Raw genomic sequence first — 21,347 nt, forward strand, 5'->3', positions numbered from 1 at the left:
GTCATTCGTCTAAGTAAGAAGCGGGCTAAAATGCGACATATCCGACCCAATACGAAAACTGCTTTGACCGGTTTCATTTGTTTGTTTTGTTTTTTTGTAAAACTACCTTGCGTCCATAATTTTGGATGATCTAATTAAGCCAATCAACACATGATGTAATTATGTTTCCTCTATGACAACTGTACTGGTTCATTCGGTAATCTTATTTATTTCTGTTGTGTATATTATTCGGTATCTGTAATTACTATTGATGTTAACTTGTGGCACTAAATGATCTTAATCAGGGTTGTTAAACATCTCCTCACAAATAAATTGTCTAGTCCAAGAAAAATAAATTGTCCATCCAACACCATGACGAAGAATCAGAGGCTCAAACAGTTGCCGAGGAGCAATGACGAGGAGGACAAGCCGCATCCTTTGAAGCCAATCGGTTGCTCCTCGAAGAATCACGTGGAGAGCGAGGACGGGTCCAAGAGCAAGCGGTGGAAGCCTGTGAAGCTTGTGGATGAGGACAGTGATGAGGATGGACACGGATGTGAACCCAAGGCTGATCAGGAGGGTGGGCAAGAGGAGAAGAGTGCAAGGAACGTGAAGGAGGAGGAAGAGGAAGAGGAAGAGGAGGAGGAAGCCGGTGAGGATGCGAAGCCGGTTGGCAAGCCGGTGAAGTTTTCCGGCGAGGCGATGGCGAGGAAAAGCCATTACATTGCATGCATTTACAAGGGAGATCAATATAAGCTCGTGAGTCTTTTCCCAATGAATTGGCAATTGAATTCCATCTCCTTTTCCATAGGATCTAATCCAGGATAAATGCTTAGACAACTTAATGTTATGATCCTCTTTGGAAAAAGAATCTTCACCTCTTGCCTTTAAGCAAAGTTGGAAGTCCTTACTTTCCTACTTCTTCATACTTTAGTTTAACTTTTCTTCTTTTCGTATTGTGGCTATCATTCAGGAGGATACTGTACTTCTGAATCCCGCTGAAACAGGTCATAAACCGTATGTGGCTATTATCAAGGTAATCATCCATTTTTGTACATTGCCTCTTTGGGCTTAGAAATCTCATTCCGAGTTACGTGAAAGGTATTAGTGAACATGCTAATCCAATTTAATTTTCTCCACTTTCCTTCCGAATGGTTATCATTGTGAGTTAGCATAGGAAGTTCTGATGGACGACACCATGTTGAACAAAAACACAAAATCTTGAACAATATCAAACATATCACTCTTCTACGATGCAATAAGTATTCGTGATGCTTTTGTATCAAGGAGTTCTACAGGTGGTGAGTTATGGTGGTTGGTTGTTTTTTTTTTTTTTTAAATAATGCCTTCTCTCTTTATTATCTTGTAAAAACTTTGTTTCTTTTACAACTGTCGTAGAAAAGTTTGTACCCATGGTTGCTATTATGTTTTCACGAGCAAATTTGGTTACCCATCATGTGATTATATATATAGGATATTATACAAACGACAAACGGAAGCATGATGGTCACTGCGCGCTGGCTCTACAGACCTGAAGAGGCAAAGATAAAGGGAGGTGGGGGGAGTCGGCAGTCGCTTGACATTAGGGAACTATTTTATAGTTTCCATCAAAACGATGTTCCCCTAGAATCTGTCATGCACAAGTGTGTCGTCCACTACATTCCAGTTCACAAGCAAATCCCTGATCGAAAACAGAGTCCAGGTTTCATAGTGCAGAAGATAGATGACCCCATTGAAGAGAAGATGTGGGAGTTGACCGACAAGGATTATGGAGTAAACATTCAAAAGGAGATAAATCTTCTCCTTCAAAAAACCCTGCAGCGGTTGGGAGATCTGCCGGATTTGGAAATGGAGGATGATCATGCTGATCAGGATGATCAGTTGAAGAGAAAAAGGTGAAAAGGAAATTCTCGTTTCCACCAATAGCATCCTCTAGGCTTCTGGTTGCATCTAGATTGGCCTGCAAACACTAGTTACTTTGTTTCAGGAGAATAATGTGGTTCATTTTTAGTTTTGTTCTGGAGAAGTAGAAATATAGCGAGATGTGGTTATGGAGGAAATTTGCTTCTGGTGCTTATCCAACTCGCTGTGATGAACACTTCTACCAACTTAAGAGAGTTCATGAAATAAACACTTTTTCCTTGGTTGTACCAGTAACTTTGGCTTTATTAAATTTACTGTTGGCATCAAATTCTTGAATTGTTTCTATATGTTATATTTCTTATTTGATGGACTAATTACTTACGTCATGGTCAAAGATGGGGGTGTCAAAACCAAGCCGAAAACCCGAAATCAAAACCTGATTGAACCAAAAATTTCGCGATTTCGGTTCGGCTCGGTTTGATTTTCGGTTCAAATGGTGGAAAAATAAACTGTCTTTTTCCGGTTCAATTCATTTTAGTCAAACCAAACCGAATTGAAAATTGCCCCTCTTCTTAATATTAGCGATTTACACGATATCTCTCTTCTTTCTCTAAACAATACTTGCTTTGTGAAGATTTCATTGAAAATAAACCTGAAAAGAGAGTAGAAATAATCGGCGAAATAGCTGCTATCGACTTATGGTTTACTTTATGATGTTGAACTCCTCGATCTCCTTAGTCTACTCGCCGGGGAGTTTGGGATTCACTGAGGATGCATGTCTTTTGTACACAAAAGTATAAAAGAAATACATAGTAGTGATTTTTTTTACCCATGGGCAGGTTTAGGACTAGAGTGAAGATTGTAGATTTCTTTACACAAAATAAAAAAGTTCAGAGAAGAATTAAATAAAAACTAAAATTGAATTTTTTTTAGAGAATTAACACCTTGATTATCCTAGACTGTACATAAACGTAATAATCTACCTTGAAAACTGATGCTCACACGGTTATTAATGCCGCTCGTGAAAAGTTCATCTATTCCGCTAACTGTATTATTATATCTATTAGATATGCAAGAACGCCAATTTTTAACCCTTAGCTAGAAAGCGAATAGTATTGTAGTTAATTGCGCAAAAGATCACAGGCACTTCCTCATCTTGGGTTAGCCACTAATGTGTAGACATGATTGTGTGGACTCCGTACATTGCAGGTGTCGATATTCTCATGTCCGGACCACCCATCCGGTGTTTTGACTTCTGTCTTACCCCATCGTTGAGGGTACTCAGATATTTCATGAATCCATAACTTACTTATTTAAAGCTGCTTCCCCTTTATTAGAACAAAAAAAAAAAAAAAAGATATTGGAGGCATATGACATGTAGATTCCATGCATGACACCCTAATTTGTCTATCTGCAAGATGCCGGAGTCAGAAACCACTTATTGTTGATGAATAGCGTCATGAACTATATTAGAACTGTCCTAAATGCATGTTATTGGGACAGAAAACATATGATATGCATCTAGGACAGCATGAGACAGATCAATAAACTTCGGCAGATTGCCTGATGAAAGGCATATATTTTCTATGAAATTATACCCGATTGGAATAATCAGGTAATATAAAACAAATGTAGTGCTTTTTATGCAATCTAACGATGAGATTTTGGTTACGAATTGACCTAAACGTCTAAAGATACATACCAGTTGCTTGAAAATGTTAAGTTTGGTGCTTGCATAACGAGGAGCAAGCACACAGCGGATGCCAGAATGTCGGACAAACTTCTTTGTCTCTTCGTCATGTGTTTTCATCACACCATCCTGCGTGACGACATGGCACATGCCGAGTCTCAATAAAGAACTATCTTTCCTAAGTTAATAAACGTACAGATTTTCTGTAACAAAAAAACATGGATTTGAAATTTGGCGAAACGTTGGGTTGCATAATAGATTAGGCTACTCATTCAAGAAAAAAGCCACTATATAACATATCCTCCCATTGTTTTTTGTGAAGGCTAGAAATTTGTTCACATGCGGCTCTCATCACCAGAGATACATCGGTTGTAACTTCGCACTGCTCTTCTGCACTGGCCCAATAAATCGACAGCGAAAGAAGCCGTTGGTAGATAAATTGTTCTCAACCCGGCAGTATTCTGAACATCCCTAAAACCATGAGGACATTTCCATATTCTAGCAATGCTTAAGTACATATGAGACGGTTAAGTATACCGTTTCCAAGAGGAACTTGTCGTGTGAAGTCTTGTCATCCCAAATGAGCACGACCGCTCGGACACCTTCCTCGGACTTGTAATTCAGGAGCTCCCCCAAAGAAAGCTCTCCTCCATTGGGCAATTCTCATGTGGGCTCTCCCACAAGCCTCACAGGATGATAAATGGACCAACCAATGATGTAGATCAAGTGGTGGGCCTCCAAAATGGCATGGCACCCGTCCTCCCACACTTGCATTGCTCCTAAATCTTTCCATCATCAAGCAAAATCTGAGGCAGCTTGCCCTTAAGGACATGAGCATCTTGGTACAATGTGACATCCCCTCCTTTCCTATGTGGAAAGTACGTGTTTGGGACACCCGCATAGTTGGGCCCAACCCCAACACCATCCTTGTAGAAGGGGTTGTCATTGACCGGCCTGAATTGAATGGAGATGTGAAGTTCTGAGTAGAGCTTGAGGGAGCTCCCGAAGTTGCCGCGGGAACCAGTCATTGATCATGTTGGCGCACATGATCTTAGCCATTGGGATCCCCACGACCCCAATGAGCTCGGCCCTGAACACGTCGTTTTCCGTGACATGGAACTCCACTTTCACCATTGGGTGCACCACGGGAACATGGGAGCCACTCATTCCATAGGGGGTTCATTGGGTTCGGGCAGCCGTGGCACCCGCTAGGCAGACAGAGACATAGGCATCACTCATGATCATTGAGTGCGTCCCCGAGGAGTAGGCAGGGACAGGCCACTGCATAACGCAGGCTCGTAGGTTTTTCTCAAGCTTTTCTATGGTCAAGCCCTTGTCAGAATTGAGCAAAAATATAAATCTGTGATGCTTACCTGGCTTCCTATTTTCTGCGTCACGCGGTTCTTAGCCAAAGAAACCAAGAAATTGCCTCCTAAAGTCGCACAACGTTGGTCTCCTCAACTCCGGAATAGGAGTCCCGCAAGGAAGAAAACCGACCGCGAAGGTGTTATGTTTGCATCCAAAAGCATAATCTCGGATTGCATTTTGCCACATTGACGATACCTTCTTAAACTAGGTGTATTATAGTTTAACCCAAAAGTGACGGTTTGCCTCAGATATCCCTCACTTTCCTTAAAAGCTCTCTCTATTCCTCACCGGTGACCAGCCACCCAACACATGGAAAAAATTTCAGGCCTTTACCTTGACCCATGAGTAGCATATGATAGTTCAACAGGGAGGCTTTTGGAGGGCTTCCCGACATCCATAGGGGACGTACAAACTATGGTCGTGAATATCTTTGAGTGAACTTTCACTCTCTATTTGAGAGTTTTAGCTAGTTTTTAGCCGGAAGTTGGTGAAAATTGCAATTTTTCTCTCTCTCTCCCTCTGTTTTCTCTCCCCCTGTTCGTTCCCTCTTCGTTCTCCTTCTACTTTCTTGCGTGTGTACATGAGAGCAGATGAGGGAAGTGATGGTGGTGGGCGAAGAGACGAGTGACCGTAAGTAAGAGGACGACTGGAGGTAATGTGAACGTGAGAATAGTGGAGTGGGTGAGATTTGGTGGCGAAGGAAGTAGAGGTGGCAAACAGATGGATTGGGTCGGATCGGGTTTGATTCGAGTCGATAGATGGTTCGATCCATATTAACTCATTTAACTCGCCTTGACCCATTTTCATACGGAACAAATCTAACGATTCATACCCAACCCAACTTATATCCCACCCGACTAGTATTACTTAAATACTTTGATATTTAAGTAAATCATGAAAGAGTTGTTTCGTACAATTTATTAAGAAAAATGCTATTGTTAAAACACTTCCATACAATTGAAATTTTTTAAATTTTTTTAATTTTTTTAGAACCAATTAATTTCTTTTTTTAAAAAATTAGTTTTTTAAAAATTATTATTTATTTTTAAGAAAATTATTTATTTATTTATTTTTATTTTCGTTTTTCTCCAGAGGCCAGAGACGGCGATCGCGGCGGTGGGTCGAAAAAAAGTTTTTACATTTCTTAATTTAATTTTTTTCTTTTACTTATAAAAATAAAAAGTAAAATTAACATACTTGAGGCCTATTTACAAGTGATGGTTGGAAAGTTGCGCCATGAGTCGAAAATGAATTGAGTTAAGACCCATATTTGGGGAAAAGTACACTAAAAGTGCCATAACTTTTGTACGGCGTTCACTTGAGTGCCATAACTTTCAAACGTTCACTTAAGTGCCATAACTTTTAAAAATCGTTCACTTGAGTACCATATTGACGTGGCAACCGGAAAAGCCACCGTGGCGATCGGGAAAGTTACCGTAGACGCCGGAAAAGTTATCGTAGCACGCCGGGAAAGTTACTGTATACACCGGAAAGGCGACGTGGCACGCCGGAAAAGTTACTGTAGCACTCAAGTGAACGATTTTGCTCCGACGTAGCACTCAAGTGAACGATTTTTGAAAGTTATGGCACTTAAGTGAACGTTTTGAAAGTTATGGCACTCAAGTGAACGCCGTACACAAGTTATGGTACTTCTAGTGTACTTTTCCCCCCATATTTGAATAGCCTTCGCAAGCTTAAACCCACATTTTGACTCATTTTTAAAATTTGCTGAACCCATATATGATCCAAATAGCGCTGAGCAAGAAAGACCTCCCGGAAAGGGACCAATAGTCCGGTTCTCGATTTTAGAAGGATACGGTCCATTCATCGGTTCCTAAAATTAGAACCGGTGACCAGGTGATCCGGTTCTCGATTTTAGGGCCCGGGACCGAATCGGACCAGTCTTTTTTTTAAAAATTTTTTAAAAGTAAACCTAATGTTTACTTGTTTAGGCTTAGGGTTTGCTTTCTTTTTTGAGCTTCGAATGTTATTGTCCAATGCATTGTCCATAATGCGTCCATCCTCATCAGATATCGTGAAATGTTATTGAATTGCTATTGAGATTTTAACGTTACAAATACATAATTTTTTTACGAACACAAAGTTCCTTGAAACAGCCCGGAACCGGACTCGATCGATGGTCCGGTCGGATTCCCCGGCTTGAGGGTGGCCAGTTTGGTCCGTGGTTTCGAAAAATGGGAACCGGAACCACTAGTCCAGTTCCCAATTTTTTATGAGAATCGAACCGGACCGACAACCGCTCATCTCTAAATCTAAGTAAATAAAAAATGGTCAAAGACCCATATTGACACCTCTAGAAGGAAGTGATGTCCAGTGATAGCAAGGAGATGGAATGAGTGAAGTGTACTTGAGGGAGGAAGTGAACGTTAGTGGGATGGGACATTGGCTGAACCAGTGAGAAAAAGAAGGGTCAGGCTGGGCCCTTTGCAGTTCAGTCTGCAGGCCAGTCTGAGGGCTGGTTTGCGGTCTGGTTCGCCGGCTATTCTTTTCCTTTCATTTTTTATTTTTAAGAAAAGAAAATTGCCTACTTATATATTCTTGTCTTAATTGTTTTTTTTTTTCTATTTTGGCCTTTTTAATATTTTATAAGAAAAATCTAGCTTGATCGACAAAATTAGGTGTCAACCATCATCAAAACCATGGTCTCACGAGAAGACTTCTCAAAGCCTAAACTCCCCATATGAGACAAATCATCAAGCAGCAGCAGCAAAAGGCAGAAGAAAAGCTTGAGAAACTAGGCTATTAAGGGAACCTTGCAGTCTTATAAAGCAAACTTATGGGTAAAATTGCAATTACATACGAGCAAGTAAGCTCTCTGAATGAGAGGTCTGTAAATGAATCCCCAGTAAATCAAGAGTTGCAGCACCGCCTTGTTCTAAACTTTCAAGCAAAAGTTAGAGTATTGTATCCACAGCTTCAGACTTGCAAATAGGAGCACACAAAATCTGCTAGCAAGTGTATTAGGTTAAGTTGCACAACAGGACCTGCCTGCTTCTCCTTTCCATCCTGAAATTAGTAAAAACTGCGGATGCATGTAAACAAATATAGTTGATAATGAAAAAAGAAAATTTAAAAATACTAAAAGAAGCACTACACTGAATAGAATTAAAAGGATCAATAATTCACCATTGCGAGGTAAGATCTCTACAATGAGAACTTACGCACTTCTAAAACATTATCAAATTATACAGTCACAAAACATATGAATAGATTACGATAAAACTCAAGTGGACTCTCACAACCCTTTTATGTGTCCCCTCTTTAGTTTTGCTAAAATATTGAAACGGTCGATCGCTGCCCTTTTCTGTCCCCTTCAAATCGGATTCTTATGGTCGGCGCAACCATGGATTCAAACAAGAGTACCCACCATCCCATGACCACCAATTCAAAATGGAAGCGGTAGATCGCCGCCACGCCAAGCACAGATCAAATGTTCTTGCTAACAAAAGAATAGTGTCAAGAAAATTTCTTTCAGCTTGGAATGGACATGAGGACTTTCTGCAAGGATCAGCATGCATGTGAAAGCGAAATGTGTGCAGCTGCGAGTAATAGATATGCAAACATTAAGATCCACCGAGCATATGTCAGAAGATAGTCCGTGTCCATGGCCACGGGATTGGATCAAGGGTTTACACATGTTTTCTTTGTCTCTTCATTCTTCTTGTCTCGAAGATCAGGAATCGGAAGGGAGACAATGTCTGCTAAGGTGTAACTTCCCGCGGGGCTTCAAATGCAACTTCCCGCTCTTATAGGTAACGAGTTAGCTAGCCAATTCCATGGCGGAGACGCCGAGCAGGACAAGACAGAAACTACTAGCCAGGTTATTAAGCTACTCATTCAAACTAAAGATCATTCAGCTCCAAGGATTAGACTATGATCAAGACCTGACACAACCTGTAGAACTTCCAGACCTTCTAAAGAGTCCCAAGGAAGTTGGCTCGGTCTTGTCGTTGGAGCTTCCCAATCCAAGTCTTCCATTTCTGCCGCAGCCCCATACCCATACCTGTCTCGTCGACGTGAGAGCAATAGAATGTACGCACCCTCCCAAAACTGACACTGGACATTCCCCTGCTAATCCGTCGACCACCAGCGGAAGGTTCTCGGACCCTGGCCTACCAAGCTGACAGCTTTGATTCCATCCCCAGGATACAATTTTTTTCGAGGATTCTGAGGCTGCATCCAATGATGCATCCTTGCAAATTGCTAAGGAATAGCCAAGACCTGATGGTATTGATATGGGACACACCCTTTCCTGCTAGACACCATCCAAGATCAACATTCATCTAAACTGAAGAATGTGGATAAAAATTAAATGAAGCTAACTCTCAAGCCAGTTGGCCGATGCCACCCTCACTAAGTAATTTGTGCTCAATTGTCGGCTCATCCTGCTCTCAACTCAATGTACTTAAGAAGAGAAAAATGAGGAAAACTCTTACTTAATGCAAAGAACTAAGGAATGGTCAAGCCCACATGCAATGTCCGAAACTTCAACACCGCTCAGCTCTTCAACTAAACAAGGTTGCAATAATATTGGCATACCTTTCTCCTTGTCCATGCCTTCTAAAACCCGCTCCTCTGCAACTTCTTTGGCTGAACTTAGACCCTGTATTTCTCTGGCAGACATACTGGCAGTAGATTCCAACGTAGACCTCCAATCTTTCCTGACCTACCATCAGCTGAATAGCCCCAGCCAAATAATTTTGTATCCTCAGTCCTTGCACCCAGAAAGTTCTTCATAACATTATCAATGACATATCTTCACATAGCATGAAGTGACATACATGCTCACAGCTCTGGTATAGCCACGAGGACGTATACTTTCCTACCTTAAGAACACAGTCACACCAGAACCATCTTTTCTCCAGCAAGTGCATCTACTCTAGAAGGTGTGACATCTTTCCCACAAAGAGCCGTCATCTCCAATGGCCGCTGATACAACACCGGAAGCAAATGAAGCCTTAGCCATCACTTTTTTTCAAGCCATACACTCGCTTTGGCTCGTTCCACGACTGCCTGACGTGACCATAGCGTAAAGTTGATGAGGAACTTTACTACACAGGCAAAAACAACCAACCATCCATATTCAACACCAAGCACCCATTGAAAGTCCAGCAGATTCTTCACCTTCATCACCTAGCTATCAAAATTTTTTAACTACAATTTAAATAGTTGGATCCAAATCTGAAATTAAATCAGCCATCAAACAAATGAAAGGCCAACAAATGAAAGAAAACGAGAGAAGTGACGGCAAGCGAGTTTTTATCAAATTGTCACCGTAGCGAAGAATCTGTGGGCCCGGCCCATTTACTGTATATCTTCTCAAAGTGGCCTCGGTTCATTTGGAGTGACCGAAGAAAAGGGCACCAAGAGCAGCAGCAGTCTTGTTGGGGTGGTTTCATTTTTCTCCCATGAAGTCCGAGTTTGGTTCTCGGCTTGACTTCGAGTTGGAAGATCCTCTCGTTTCCGCTCCTGCCAAGAAAAGGTCCTTTGTCCCACCCCATAATTTCCCCTTTTGATATTCTTTTATCGGCGCTGTGTGTTTCGAATTCTTGTTATCCACTATATGGGAATCCGGCGAGCGACTTAGCTTATTCAGTTCGGAGCTCTTTGGGTCAAGTTGTTGTGTCTGATGCACTTGCTGCGTAGTATGATTATGGCATGTTATATTAAGTTACAGTTTAGCTTTCAAGGGTCAGATCATAGCGGTTCTTATGATGTCCTAATAATATCATCGCCTCGAGCAGTAAGAAGGTCATTGGCTTGGATGATCTGTTGAGCGACTTCTATAAAGAGAAAGGGAAGCGTGTCGCGGGAGCAGCGAAACGGAAAAGGGTGCTAAAGCATGACTCCGACGAGGAAGATGACGCCAGAGAAGCAATTTTGTCCCATAACCTTGATCAGTATCAAAAACAGGTGGATGGACCCTCTTGTGCATCTTAGGATCATTTTCAACTTTTCGATTGAGTCCAGATGTGTGACGGTTGTGCTCTCTATTTGTGCAGATGAACAAAATCGGTGGCGAAGATGAATTATCCCACTGGGGACTGCAAGTTTTTGGAGTTCAGGTTTCTCGTTTTCGCATTATCTAACATCAATGTACTTATGCGCTTTTTGTTCACGATATCAATAGGGTGTTGATGCTAGCACATAGTGGCATAATCAATAATGCTTGGTTCCTCTCTATTTCAGAAAAGTCCACCAGCTGTAGTTTTACCTGAGCTTGGTAGCTGTGCTACTTTCCAGGCTCTTGGTCATAGCAAACATAATTCATTGGTGGAAGTCGGTAAACGAGAAGGTACTCTTGTTGCTTTCCATTCTGCAGCTGCGTTCAGTGAATGGCATTTTTCTAGAATCTAGGTCAGCTGCATTCACTAGTTGATACAGCAATTTTGGATTCGGATAGTGAGGTGAGGAAAAAGATGCTTATGGTGGATTTTGCACTGGTGCAGAATCCGACTTTTTGGAAGGACTCCTGGTCAATGGTTGGTTATCCAAGCTCATAACATTAAGTGGTCATCTTGAAATGGCTCTTGCAAAATGGACTTTCCATTTATGTGAGTTTATATATTTACATACTTTAACATCCTGCAAATATCCAGTCCTGCGTCTTGCTCTTTAATATATCTGGATATCTTCCTCTGTCAGTGATGTTTGCATCCGAAAAGAGATTGAGAACTTCAGCATGCGATCTCTGGTGCGACGTACTCTCAGGCAAAAATGAGGTTGACTTACTGCTTCTTGACATCAAGCAAATTTCTCGTGCTCAATGTTAAGATTTGTGCTTGTTGATTGTTCTCGTTGTTCCTGGCCTTTGCTGATTAGGGAACTTCTGCACCCATCAAAATAGACTGGCTCCCTACATATTCTGAACTGGAAAGAGCCCTTAGCATATATGGATTCGTGTTCGTCTTATCTGACGCAGGATCTGTTGATATGGGTAAGCTCCTAAGTTTAGGCTCATTGCATAGTCGGACGAAATAGTCAACATGTCTACCCTTAGCTTCGCGCAGGGAGAGGCCATTGTGGTCCCACCGGCCGTGGGTGAGGTGGCCTCACCTAGATCTAGCGAGGCCACGATGGCCTTGGGCAAGGCCTTTGTGGCCCTGCCGGCCACGCACAAGCGACCCTTGTCCGGTCTGGCGAGGTCCTTTGCACCCTCGCCCGTGGCCACGAAGGCACTCGGACGAAGGTCCTTGCCCCAGGCCTTCGCTGCCGGCGAGGGTTGCCGGTGACCCTCACTAGCAAAGAAAAAAGCAAAAAAAAAAAAAGGACAAGAAATAATTAAAAGTATCCACATCAATATAGAAAATTAAATAAAAATCCATGTAGGACTATTTGCCCGAAATAACACTCAAATGATCAATTTTACAGGCATTTAAGTAAGCGGAAAAAAAAAAGTTATAGTGCTCAAGTGACTGCCATACAAAAGTTATGGTACTCCTTCTATTCTTATCCCAAAGTTAAGAGGGTTGTGGATTGTTTTTGCTGGTGCTTCTATCAAAAGAAGATTGCTCGACGAGGATGTCAAGAGTTCAAATTTGTTTAGAAATTAGCTTTTCTCTTCTGAAGCAAAGTCATATTTCTCCTATTGACCAACTTATTTATCTTCTCTGCTAGATGCCTTTACATGTATGTAATTGCAACTTAAATCATTAGTTTATTTACTAAATATGGACATATGATCTTTAGTATTTAATAGTTATTTGCAAGTATCTTTATCCAGATTCCAAGCATGCTGGCCCATCTTTGAATATTCGAGCTTGGATCAAATTTGTGGCCGCTTCTTGTCAAGTAAGGTCAGTCATTTCGGATTCTCATCTGAGTCAGTCATTTCTAGAAGCCATATGTTAAGCATGACAGGGGTCTTTACATTCTTGAAAACAAGAAACTGGGAAATGTAGCAAATAGTTTTTAGCCCGTATTTTTGTGCCATCAAATAGATTTTAATAGTTGATCTTGATGATATTATTTTCTTATTAGAGCTTGCATTTCATTTCTTTTTCAGGAGTAAATGGCCTGTTTTTTCAACTTCAGAAGCCGAAGAATTAACCGAAGTGTTGATATGTCTGTTTCTAGACCGCCGACTTCAAGGCCTTTCAATGCTTCTGTATGAATGTTTGTTATCAGTAATCAGTTACTTTACCCATGAGGAATGGAGCACCAGCTACAAGAAAGTAGCGAAATCTCTTGCTAGCAGGTTACTGGCCACTGCTCTACTATTCTTTCTAGGCCGAATAACTAGATTTATTCTTTCAGTAAGGAAAAATGTGGAAGATCGTATGTAACAGAGTCTCATTTTGCGTCTTCCTCCTCTTAAGATGTCCTCTCTGGTTCAATCACGGCTTCATGCCTAGTTTGCTTGTTTTTTAAGTATCTCTTGCTCTTATTGTTTAGACATGAAGCCAATACCTTGCTTTGGCTTTACTTTTTCAATGAAAAACAATTTGGTGATTGATAATGGCTGTTCTAACTCTCTGACCTCTGTATTATGTTGTTTGCCTTTGTACACAGTTCTGACCTTTTGACACTCTACGTTTTTATGCAGGTTATCTATGGACCTGAACTGCTTGCGTGCTGTTGAGTGCATTTCTGGCATTGATGCTCGTAGCAAGTGCCTCAGAAGTGAAGTTGCCTATCGGATGCTTGCAAATTTCCTCGATCATAAGGCAGGCTGCCTTTCTTCTTTAATAACTGCACCCAACATGCTTTGATGAGTAAATAGCGACACAACTCTTTATTTTGCCCTATCTATTTGTCATTTTGATTGTAACGTGCTTTAGAAGAAGCTCAAAGACAACCTTATTGCATTTGGTTTTCATTGTCATGCCTGCATACATATGTTGAGCATGATGAAAAAATGCAGATTGGTTGCAGATGCATTCTAGTCTGCTTTTGTTCCTAGTTTTCTTGTAAGACAACAAATGCAGGTGCTGAATACGTATATCATTAAATAAAGGTCGTTCAAACTTGTCTAGTTGACAAATCAGCAAAAGATAGTTTAGATCATGAGCATGTTTTAGACGCTTTATCTGCACATTGAAATTTTAACAGATAAAATGGTTTGGTAGGATAGACATGATATCATTAATGTCTTCCTAAATGCATATATAAAATGTCTGTGCAGTGAGATATTTCTTCATTCATTGTCATTTCAACCATATAATCTTTGGAAAAACAGCCAAAACTCAGGAGGCAGCGGCAGATGGCACCATGGTGGCACCAAATTGTTTATAGAAAACATTGCATTCATATTCTATCTCATGTGCTTCTGGCCATTAGAATCTTCCCATTTACTAGTCTGGTACTTTTCTTCAGGCTGCAGATGAAAAAATCCTGGCTTCGCTCATATCCATTAATGTGAAAGAAAAAGGTTGTGATCTTTTCAGAATGTACATTTATTTGGTTTTAGCGGAGAATTGGCTCTTGTTCAACTCAACTTTAGAAGATAAAGCAGTGATCAGGGAAATGTGGGGTCTTTATCTGCGGAACTGTTCCTGTCTAATTACCAGCACAGATTTGAGATCGCATGCAGCAAAGGTATGTTATGCATTGCTGATGCCATTTTTGCCTGCTTTTAAAGATCTCGTCTCTAAAGACGCCTTCATGCTGTGCAGTTTCGAAACAGAGCTTTGTATCTTCTTCAAGGTTCTGTCACCAGATGACCTCTACAGAAGTATGTATTCTCCATCCATTTAAAAAAAAAAGGAAACGAATTTGCTTGAGGAGTAACTGCTTGATAGGTTTTCCTATTTATATCGTCGATCAACTGTGACACCTGGACAATGTAAATTAGCTCGGAAGTGTATAACCTGACGAACTCCAAACATGTGATTGTGCATTTGACAAAGAAAGAGCACAATTTCATTCTAATGTTATCGCTTGTTGGTGCTTACTGGATAGGCTTGGCACCGTAAACTCCATTGTTGTCTCCTGGAATCATTGAAGATGTACGGTAGCACAGAATGGTTCTCTGACATGTTGCTTTCCTCTCGGTGTTTCAGGAATCTGCACCAATGTTCAGGGGAACTATAGCTCTGTCTTTATCATCCATGTTTGAATATCTATGGATTTGCTAGAGCAGGAGGGGCGAGCTAGCACTCGAAAGTCAATCTATTATTCTCGAGCCAGTGCAATTGCTGGGGAGTCGTGGGTCCAGCGAACCCAACTGTTAGCGTGCCTGCTTATGCTCTCGGTGCTTGGTTGGTCATCATTTGGAGACCCGAGCAGTCGGTTTTGCAAACTCGTTTGCAGGAAGAACTCTGTTGATTCTGTTTTGCCCCCTCTCTGTACATTGATGGTAAAGTTTTGTAAGGTTTGACCCTGGAGGGGCATTCCTGTGATCCTCGCTCGCACAAATCAGACTTGTTTGTTCAGCAAGATGTGCCGATAGATTCGATTGAGAGATGAACGGTTCAATTACTCATGCTAAGAATTTGCATAGTGAAGGGATAGCCCCTGGATCGGGGTCCTGGAGAAAAGGCACGATTCGAGAAGTTTTTCGCGATTACTACATGTTTGAAGAACTGGATACGATTTAGTTGTAAAGATGTGAAATGCTGTCTAGGTCGTAGTAGCACACTTAAAATATGTACTTTCGTGAGACAATCAAAAACTAAAATGGACCGGACACATGAAGCCAAGATTAAATAGTGAAATTAAATTGCGGTGAGCACAAACGTCCGTTGTTTTTGCGAAAAATGGATAATTTAAAAATGTTTTCTTAAAAATAATTATTTATATCTATTATAAAAGTAAAAAAAAAAATTGTCGGCTATGAAAATATTTAAATATAAGTTTTTGTCAACGTGAAATTATTTTTGATTGGTTAATTATGTCAAGCGATATAAGAAATCATAATTTTTTTTTCAAAATATTTTTCAATTTATTTTTGGGATAATGACGTAAATGGTCTCTGAATTTTGCCTTAACTTGCAATGTGATCCGTTCACTTTTAATTTGATCAATATAGTTTCTGAACTTTAGCTCAATATGCAACGTGATTCTTGAATTTTTAGTTTGATGAATATGATCTCTAAACTTTTGGAGCATGTTCGACACATCAATCTGCGTTGCCTTGCTATGAATTGCCATTGTTAGTAGAAGTGGATCGATTGGAATTTCACGGTAATGAAACTGACTTAGAAGCTGCATTTGGTGTTTTGGTCAGTTTGAATGCGCATATGTCTGTTGGCCAATGCTTTTATTGTGATGCTGCTGATTTTGACCTGAATAATTTGGTGTCTTGAATTCTCTATGGTGATTCTGTTATGGAGAATTTTTGTTCACAAAACCACTGTGTCGTCCATTCATTTGCCATTGGTTTTACTTGTTATAGATTTACCCGTCACTAACACACGACGCAAGGGTAGCGTAAAATACATTCTCCGCCACTCTTGAGCTCCTTAGGTAGCCACACCAATTTCGCGCTACAAGCGAGCACGTCGTGCAAACCGTTTATTGCAAACCGTTTAGGTGTCCTCGTTAATTGCTTATTGGATGAACAATTCACAACTTTAAAGCTCCCGTAAATGCCAAGTTATGTTTTCCGCAATCCGGCCGGCGTGCTCTATTATTGATCAAAACGAAAAGAACATACAATTTTTTAAGAGACATACACGCATTAGACGGTACTTAAATTGAATAATTGTGTCACACAAGAGAGGAAGCCAAAAAAAAAAAAACATTTTTCGGTTTCGTGGTCATCTGTCGTTTTCCAATTTCTCTCTCTCTCTCTCTCTCTCTCTCTCTTCAATTTATGTATATGTTGGGTAAGAGAGAATGCATCGCACATGCGAGCCACGGGATTGCAAACTCTCACGCCCCCAAGTCTAATACTAATCAAATCTCCATCTCACGTTCGCCACCCACCTTGTGCTTCCACCCTTTTTGCTCCATTTTCTTTATTATTCCATTAACCCTTTTTTTAATTATTGCCAAATTTTTAAAAATATATATTTTAATTAGTAAACCCCTTTGCACTATGCTTTAACGTGTTAATAAATTTTTTTTTTTTTGGAGGGGGGGGGGAGGGGCCCTCCGGCAATCATGGGGAGCATTCACGCTTTTGCGGTGTGTAGACAGAACGGAATAGCTCGGTATGATCGAAAAGAGGATGAGGTAAGAAGTACTTTTTGAGTTGGAGAAGCTATTTTTTTAACTTCTCAAATTGGGAAAAAATAACTTCATAAATAGAAATTTCTTTCAGAAGTAAAATTTTTTGCCAAACGGATTTCTAATTCAAAAGTTACATTACCAAACGGATTCTGCTCCAAAAGCACTTCTTGAGCAGAAATCCACTTCCAAAAGTGTTATCATGCGCACCCTTGTTGACAAACTCACTTCTGGATGTTTAGGCAATTTTTTTTAGCAAACATGTGACAACTTGGGTACACTTAGTAGTTTTAGAGAAAGAGGAGTTCATATATTGCTAGCTGATGTTCGGTGCACTTTAGACAACGGGTGCTTAACGTGACTCAGCAGGTGCAATTAGGTTTATACTCGTGTTCGGATGTAGTCTTTTTTTGTGCGAAGAACCTATATCAACCTACAATTAACACTCATATAATTTTGATCGCGTTTACTTGAAACACGCATATATACAAGTTCAACAAATGAAATTGACCAAAACCTCGTTTCCATTCTAGACTGAAAACTATGAAAATAGGAGGAAAGAAAACTGTCTTCACTTCCCTAGCTAAATAGCGAAAAATAGATCGACCGCGTTTTCCAATGAAAAACAAGGGAAAATTACTAAAACAGTGTTAAATCTATTAAAATTGTGTTAATTTATTCTTAAACTTATTTTTTCGCTGGTTCAGTCCTAAATTTTTTACAATTGTGCCAAGTTTGTCCATCCGGCCATTGATGATCGGAAAAATCTGATGTGGAATCCTAGTCAGCACCGGCGGACGCTACCGGTTGACATGGCCGCTTGGAGTTTCTAAAAAATTTTAAAAAATAAAAAAATAAAAATTAAAGAGACTTTCCCGACGTACTTTTCCCAAATTGAGATCTTCCCAAATTTTTTCCCCAGATCTTGACATTGCTTGACGACGCCTTCGTCCGATGCTCGTCCGACGACGCCTTCATCCAACGCTCGCTGCCTTCATACGACGCTCACCTGACGCCTTGGTCCTGATTGGCTCGATGCTCGCTTGACGCTTGCCAAAGGCCTTCGCCCAACGCTCGCTAGATGCTTTTATAGTTAAGTGCCCATACTGTCTTTGCTTGAAATTCCCCTGGTTCCTATTATTGGTCATGGTTTTGGTAGGGATTTGTGGCTGGATTTATTCATTACTTTGCTGGATTTGTGGCTGGCTGTAGAAATTTATCATTGATTTGCCTTGCTCTTCTTTTTTAAGTTTGATGATCGACCACATTTTGATTTGTCATTGCTTTGCATTGCTCCTTTTTTAACCTGCTTACGATAGTACATTACTGAGCAGGGCAAGGCGTGGCAACATTTTGATTTATGCGCTGGATTTGCTTCTCGTTTGTTCATTTCAGTGCTAGATTATTGTCGATAATATTCTGAGAATCATAGCAGAGGCAGCAAACAATTGCTTTCTCATAGTTGGTCTAGCTTTTCAATTGTGGAACTTCTTTCTTTACTGTTGGTTATCCATCAGAAGGCAGTATCATTCTGATTGTCGTGTACGTTCCTTCGTTTGTACATTAAAATTCACTGATATGGCGAATATACTACATCTTTACATCTATGTTCCTTCGTCTTTACATTAAAATTCACTGATATGGTGAATATACTACATCTTTACATCTATGCAGGTTAGGAATGCTCCGACTGGTGTTGATTCTGAAAGCACAAATCACTGTCCCGCTACAATCATCACAATCCATGAAGACATTAGTCAATTAGTCACAATCGATGACATCGGTCCCCCGATACATGTGTTTTGTTATTGAGGCTTGAAATGTCCTCTGCAAATAGTAAGGATGAAGGAGAATCAAGGCTGAAGATATCACGGCTGTCCGAAATACAATATTAGGGAAATACAAGATCAAGCTTAGCAATGTCGGAAAAAAGACCAGTGTCAAGGCATAATGAGGATGATGCCAATTCGATGGACGCTGAAGTTAGAGCTCTCAAGGCACAACTGAAATGTGTCAAACAAGATGCGACAAAGCTAAAGAAACAAAATTCGACATTCAAGACAATGCTGGTTGTGTCATGGGTGTTTATAGTAATTTTAGGAAACATGTTATTTGAAAATATGAAGAAGAACGATGAAATGAACTTGCCATAAGGTGTGTCATGCCCCGAAGGAACCATCCCATCAGAAGACCACAAAATCACAATAATCGTTATGTGATGCCGTTGACTTCAAACGTGAAGCGACTCGAGCTGCGGGCATGAGAAGTTGTGCCAATACATCGCGAGGAGACTTACTGTCGATTTTGAGATGCATTTTTGCTTTTGCCAGGATAAGGACGAGACTTATTGTACCGCCTAAACTTTGTTGTGATGGCGACCCAAATCCTCCTCTCTCTCTCTCTCTCTCTCTCTCTCTCTCTCTTCCGATCGTGCTAATGTTTATTTGGTAATAGATAAATTTTTACTATTGCAAAATGAAACACACTCCATCAGAAATTTTCAGTCGGTGCAATCTAAAATTTGAAAACAATTGCTAAAGAAGATATTTTGTACTTGAAAGGGTTTCGGGATTGTCAAAACACAGCGGAATATATTTATAAACCAAAACCCTAGACAAGATCCATGCGTATATTGAAATAAATAGAAGTTTAAGATGTACATTTTACGGATCAAAGATAAATTGACGATCGGTTGTGTCTTGATTAACTCCCCAAGTATTGTGCCTCTACTTGTATCCATACACACGAGGCGAAGTGTCACGACCCGAATCGTGACATCCTGTAATCCGGCAGGTCGGACCTTCGAGGGTTTCAAAAAAATAAAAATAAAAATTTTGGACGTTTCCTCATCCTGGGTGCAATTCCTTCGCGGTTCGCCCCAAAGAGGTTCAGGAAAAATAGATTTGGACTGGATATGGGAAAGGACCCATTTACCCTCGAAAAATACCCCATTTTTAACTTGGAACGAAGGGTATTTTGGTCATTTTACCCCTTGGCCGAATTTTGACTATTTTTGGTGGAGAAAATCACCAATTTGTCCCTCTTGACTTTCAAGACACCAAAATATCCCACCCAATAATTATTTTAACCTATATTAATTATTTTGGCTTTCTTCTTCTTCATTTTTCAAGACCCCTTTCTCTCTCTAGCTCACTCCCTCTCTTGGCCGAACTCACCCTTGCTCATTCTCTCCCTCATCGAAAATTCTTCAAACAACCGCCGGTGTCGCCTCGAACCGCCGGAGCTCGACTACCGCCGTGAGCTACTCGGAGTCGTCGGATTTCCGTGGGTTAAAGCCGGTCAAGAGGAGTTGCCGGAGCCGCCGGATTAGGGTCAAAATTTTTCTTGGTTTCTCGCCGGAAAACTTGCTAAAATAGTGGTAAGTTGGTCCCTAACCTTATATTAGGTATCTAGGATGCTAATGGACTTGAGATTTGGTAGATTTGGGTGAAAAATTGGTTGTTTTTGGCCATTTTTATGCCTTGGCCGAGAATGAATATTTGGAGGAGAGAGAAAGCTTGTTCTTGCATGAATAGTAAAGTCAAGAAGATAATTGTTGGTCAAAGTTTAACTATGGTTACTTTATGCCTAACTATAGTTACTTTATGCTAGTATTTAATCATGGTTAGGTTAGTATTTGACTCTAGTTAATTTTTGAACCATGGTTAGTTTATATATTAACTAGAGTTACTTTTATGTGACATAAAGTCGTTATGCCACGGTGCTTATTAAATGTGACATTATTATAGTATAGTACTATGGTTGTAAATTAATTATATGTTAGAAAATTATTATTGTTTGGCCGTGATAAATTTCCACGTTAGTATAATTTTAATGGCACGTGATTTATAAATTGCTACGTTAGCATAATATGGTCGCATGGCGTGGATTGGATACTATGGTAGCATAAATTGATCGGGTGATCCCGAATTATTAATTCTCTAACGTGAGTGAATCACGTGATCCCGAACGATTCTGAGGAAATGTGATGGTCGTATTCAATCAAGTCGTGCGAGGCCAAAGTGAGCCGTATTCGTCTGATTGTCTGAGACCGAGGAAATGTGATGGTCGTATTCAATCAAGTCGTCTGAGGCCAAAGTGAGCCGTATTCGTCTGATTGTCCGAGACCGAGGAAATGTGATGGTCGTATTCAATCAAGTCGTCCGAGGCCAAAGTGAGCCGTATTCGTCTGATTGTGCGAGACCGAGAAAGTATGAAAGTCGTGTTCAATTAAGTCGTCCGAGACCAAAGTGAGTCGTGTTCGACTAATTGTCCGAGACTTAATCCGGTCGTGTTCCTATGTGTCCGAGACCGA

The 21,347-nt window shown here is 40.5% G+C and overlaps 2 protein-coding genes and 1 pseudogene across 2 annotated transcripts; 2 read left to right on the forward strand and 1 right to left on the reverse strand.

Annotated features, from left to right (window-relative positions):
• Positions 1 to 351: 351 nt before the first annotated feature.
• LOC125315253 (BAH and coiled-coil domain-containing protein 1-like) lies at positions 352 to 1,878 on the forward strand. The gene is made up of 3 exons (XM_048279708.1): positions 352 to 738; positions 953 to 1,015; positions 1,453 to 1,878. The coding sequence occupies exons 1-3, from the start codon at positions 352 to 354 to the stop codon at positions 1,876 to 1,878; spliced, it is 876 nt and encodes a 291-aa protein (XP_048135665.1).
• A 6,719-nt stretch (positions 1,879 to 8,597) lies between these two features.
• Positions 8,598 to 10,051, reverse strand: LOC115731534 (annotated as a pseudogene).
• An 872-nt stretch (positions 10,052 to 10,923) lies between these two features.
• On the forward strand, positions 10,924 to 13,051 carry LOC125315254. Its single transcript, XM_048279709.1, has 8 exons — positions 10,924 to 10,986; positions 11,111 to 11,216; positions 11,371 to 11,475; positions 11,567 to 11,643; positions 11,744 to 11,858; positions 12,645 to 12,717; positions 12,927 to 12,939; positions 12,998 to 13,051. Exons 1-8 carry the CDS (start codon positions 10,924 to 10,926, stop codon positions 13,049 to 13,051), a joined length of 606 nt encoding a protein of 201 aa, XP_048135666.1.
• The last annotated feature ends 8,296 nt before the right edge of the window (positions 13,052 to 21,347 follow it).

The sequence above is a fragment of the Rhodamnia argentea genome, chromosome 5, assembly GCF_020921035.1.
Source record: "Rhodamnia argentea isolate NSW1041297 chromosome 5, ASM2092103v1, whole genome shotgun sequence".
Lineage (NCBI taxonomy): Eukaryota > Viridiplantae > Streptophyta > Magnoliopsida > Myrtales > Myrtaceae > Rhodamnia > Rhodamnia argentea.

What these genes read in the sequence shown, in the direction of transcription:
- LOC125315253 (XM_048279708.1), top strand. Translation starts at nt 352, where the DNA reads ATGACGAAGAATCAGAGGCTCAAACAGTTGCCGAGGAGCAATGACGAG. An exon ending in AGGGAGATCAATATAAGCTC is followed by an intron (nt 739 to 952) that starts GTGAGTCTTTTC and finishes GCTATCATTCAG; the next exon opens with GAGGATACTGTACTTCTGAA. An exon ending in CGTATGTGGCTATTATCAAG is followed by an intron (nt 1,016 to 1,452) that starts GTAATCATCCAT and finishes TTATATATATAG; the next exon opens with GATATTATACAAACGACAAA.
- LOC125315254 (XM_048279709.1), top strand. Translation starts at nt 10,924, where the DNA reads ATGAACAAAATCGGTGGCGAAGATGAATTATCCCACTGGGGACTGCAA. An exon ending in GGAAGTCGGTAAACGAGAAG is followed by an intron (nt 11,217 to 11,370) that starts GTACTCTTGTTG and finishes GCACTGGTGCAG; the next exon opens with AATCCGACTTTTTGGAAGGA. An exon ending in TACTCTCAGGCAAAAATGAG is followed by an intron (nt 11,644 to 11,743) that starts GTTGACTTACTG and finishes TTTGCTGATTAG; the next exon opens with GGAACTTCTGCACCCATCAA.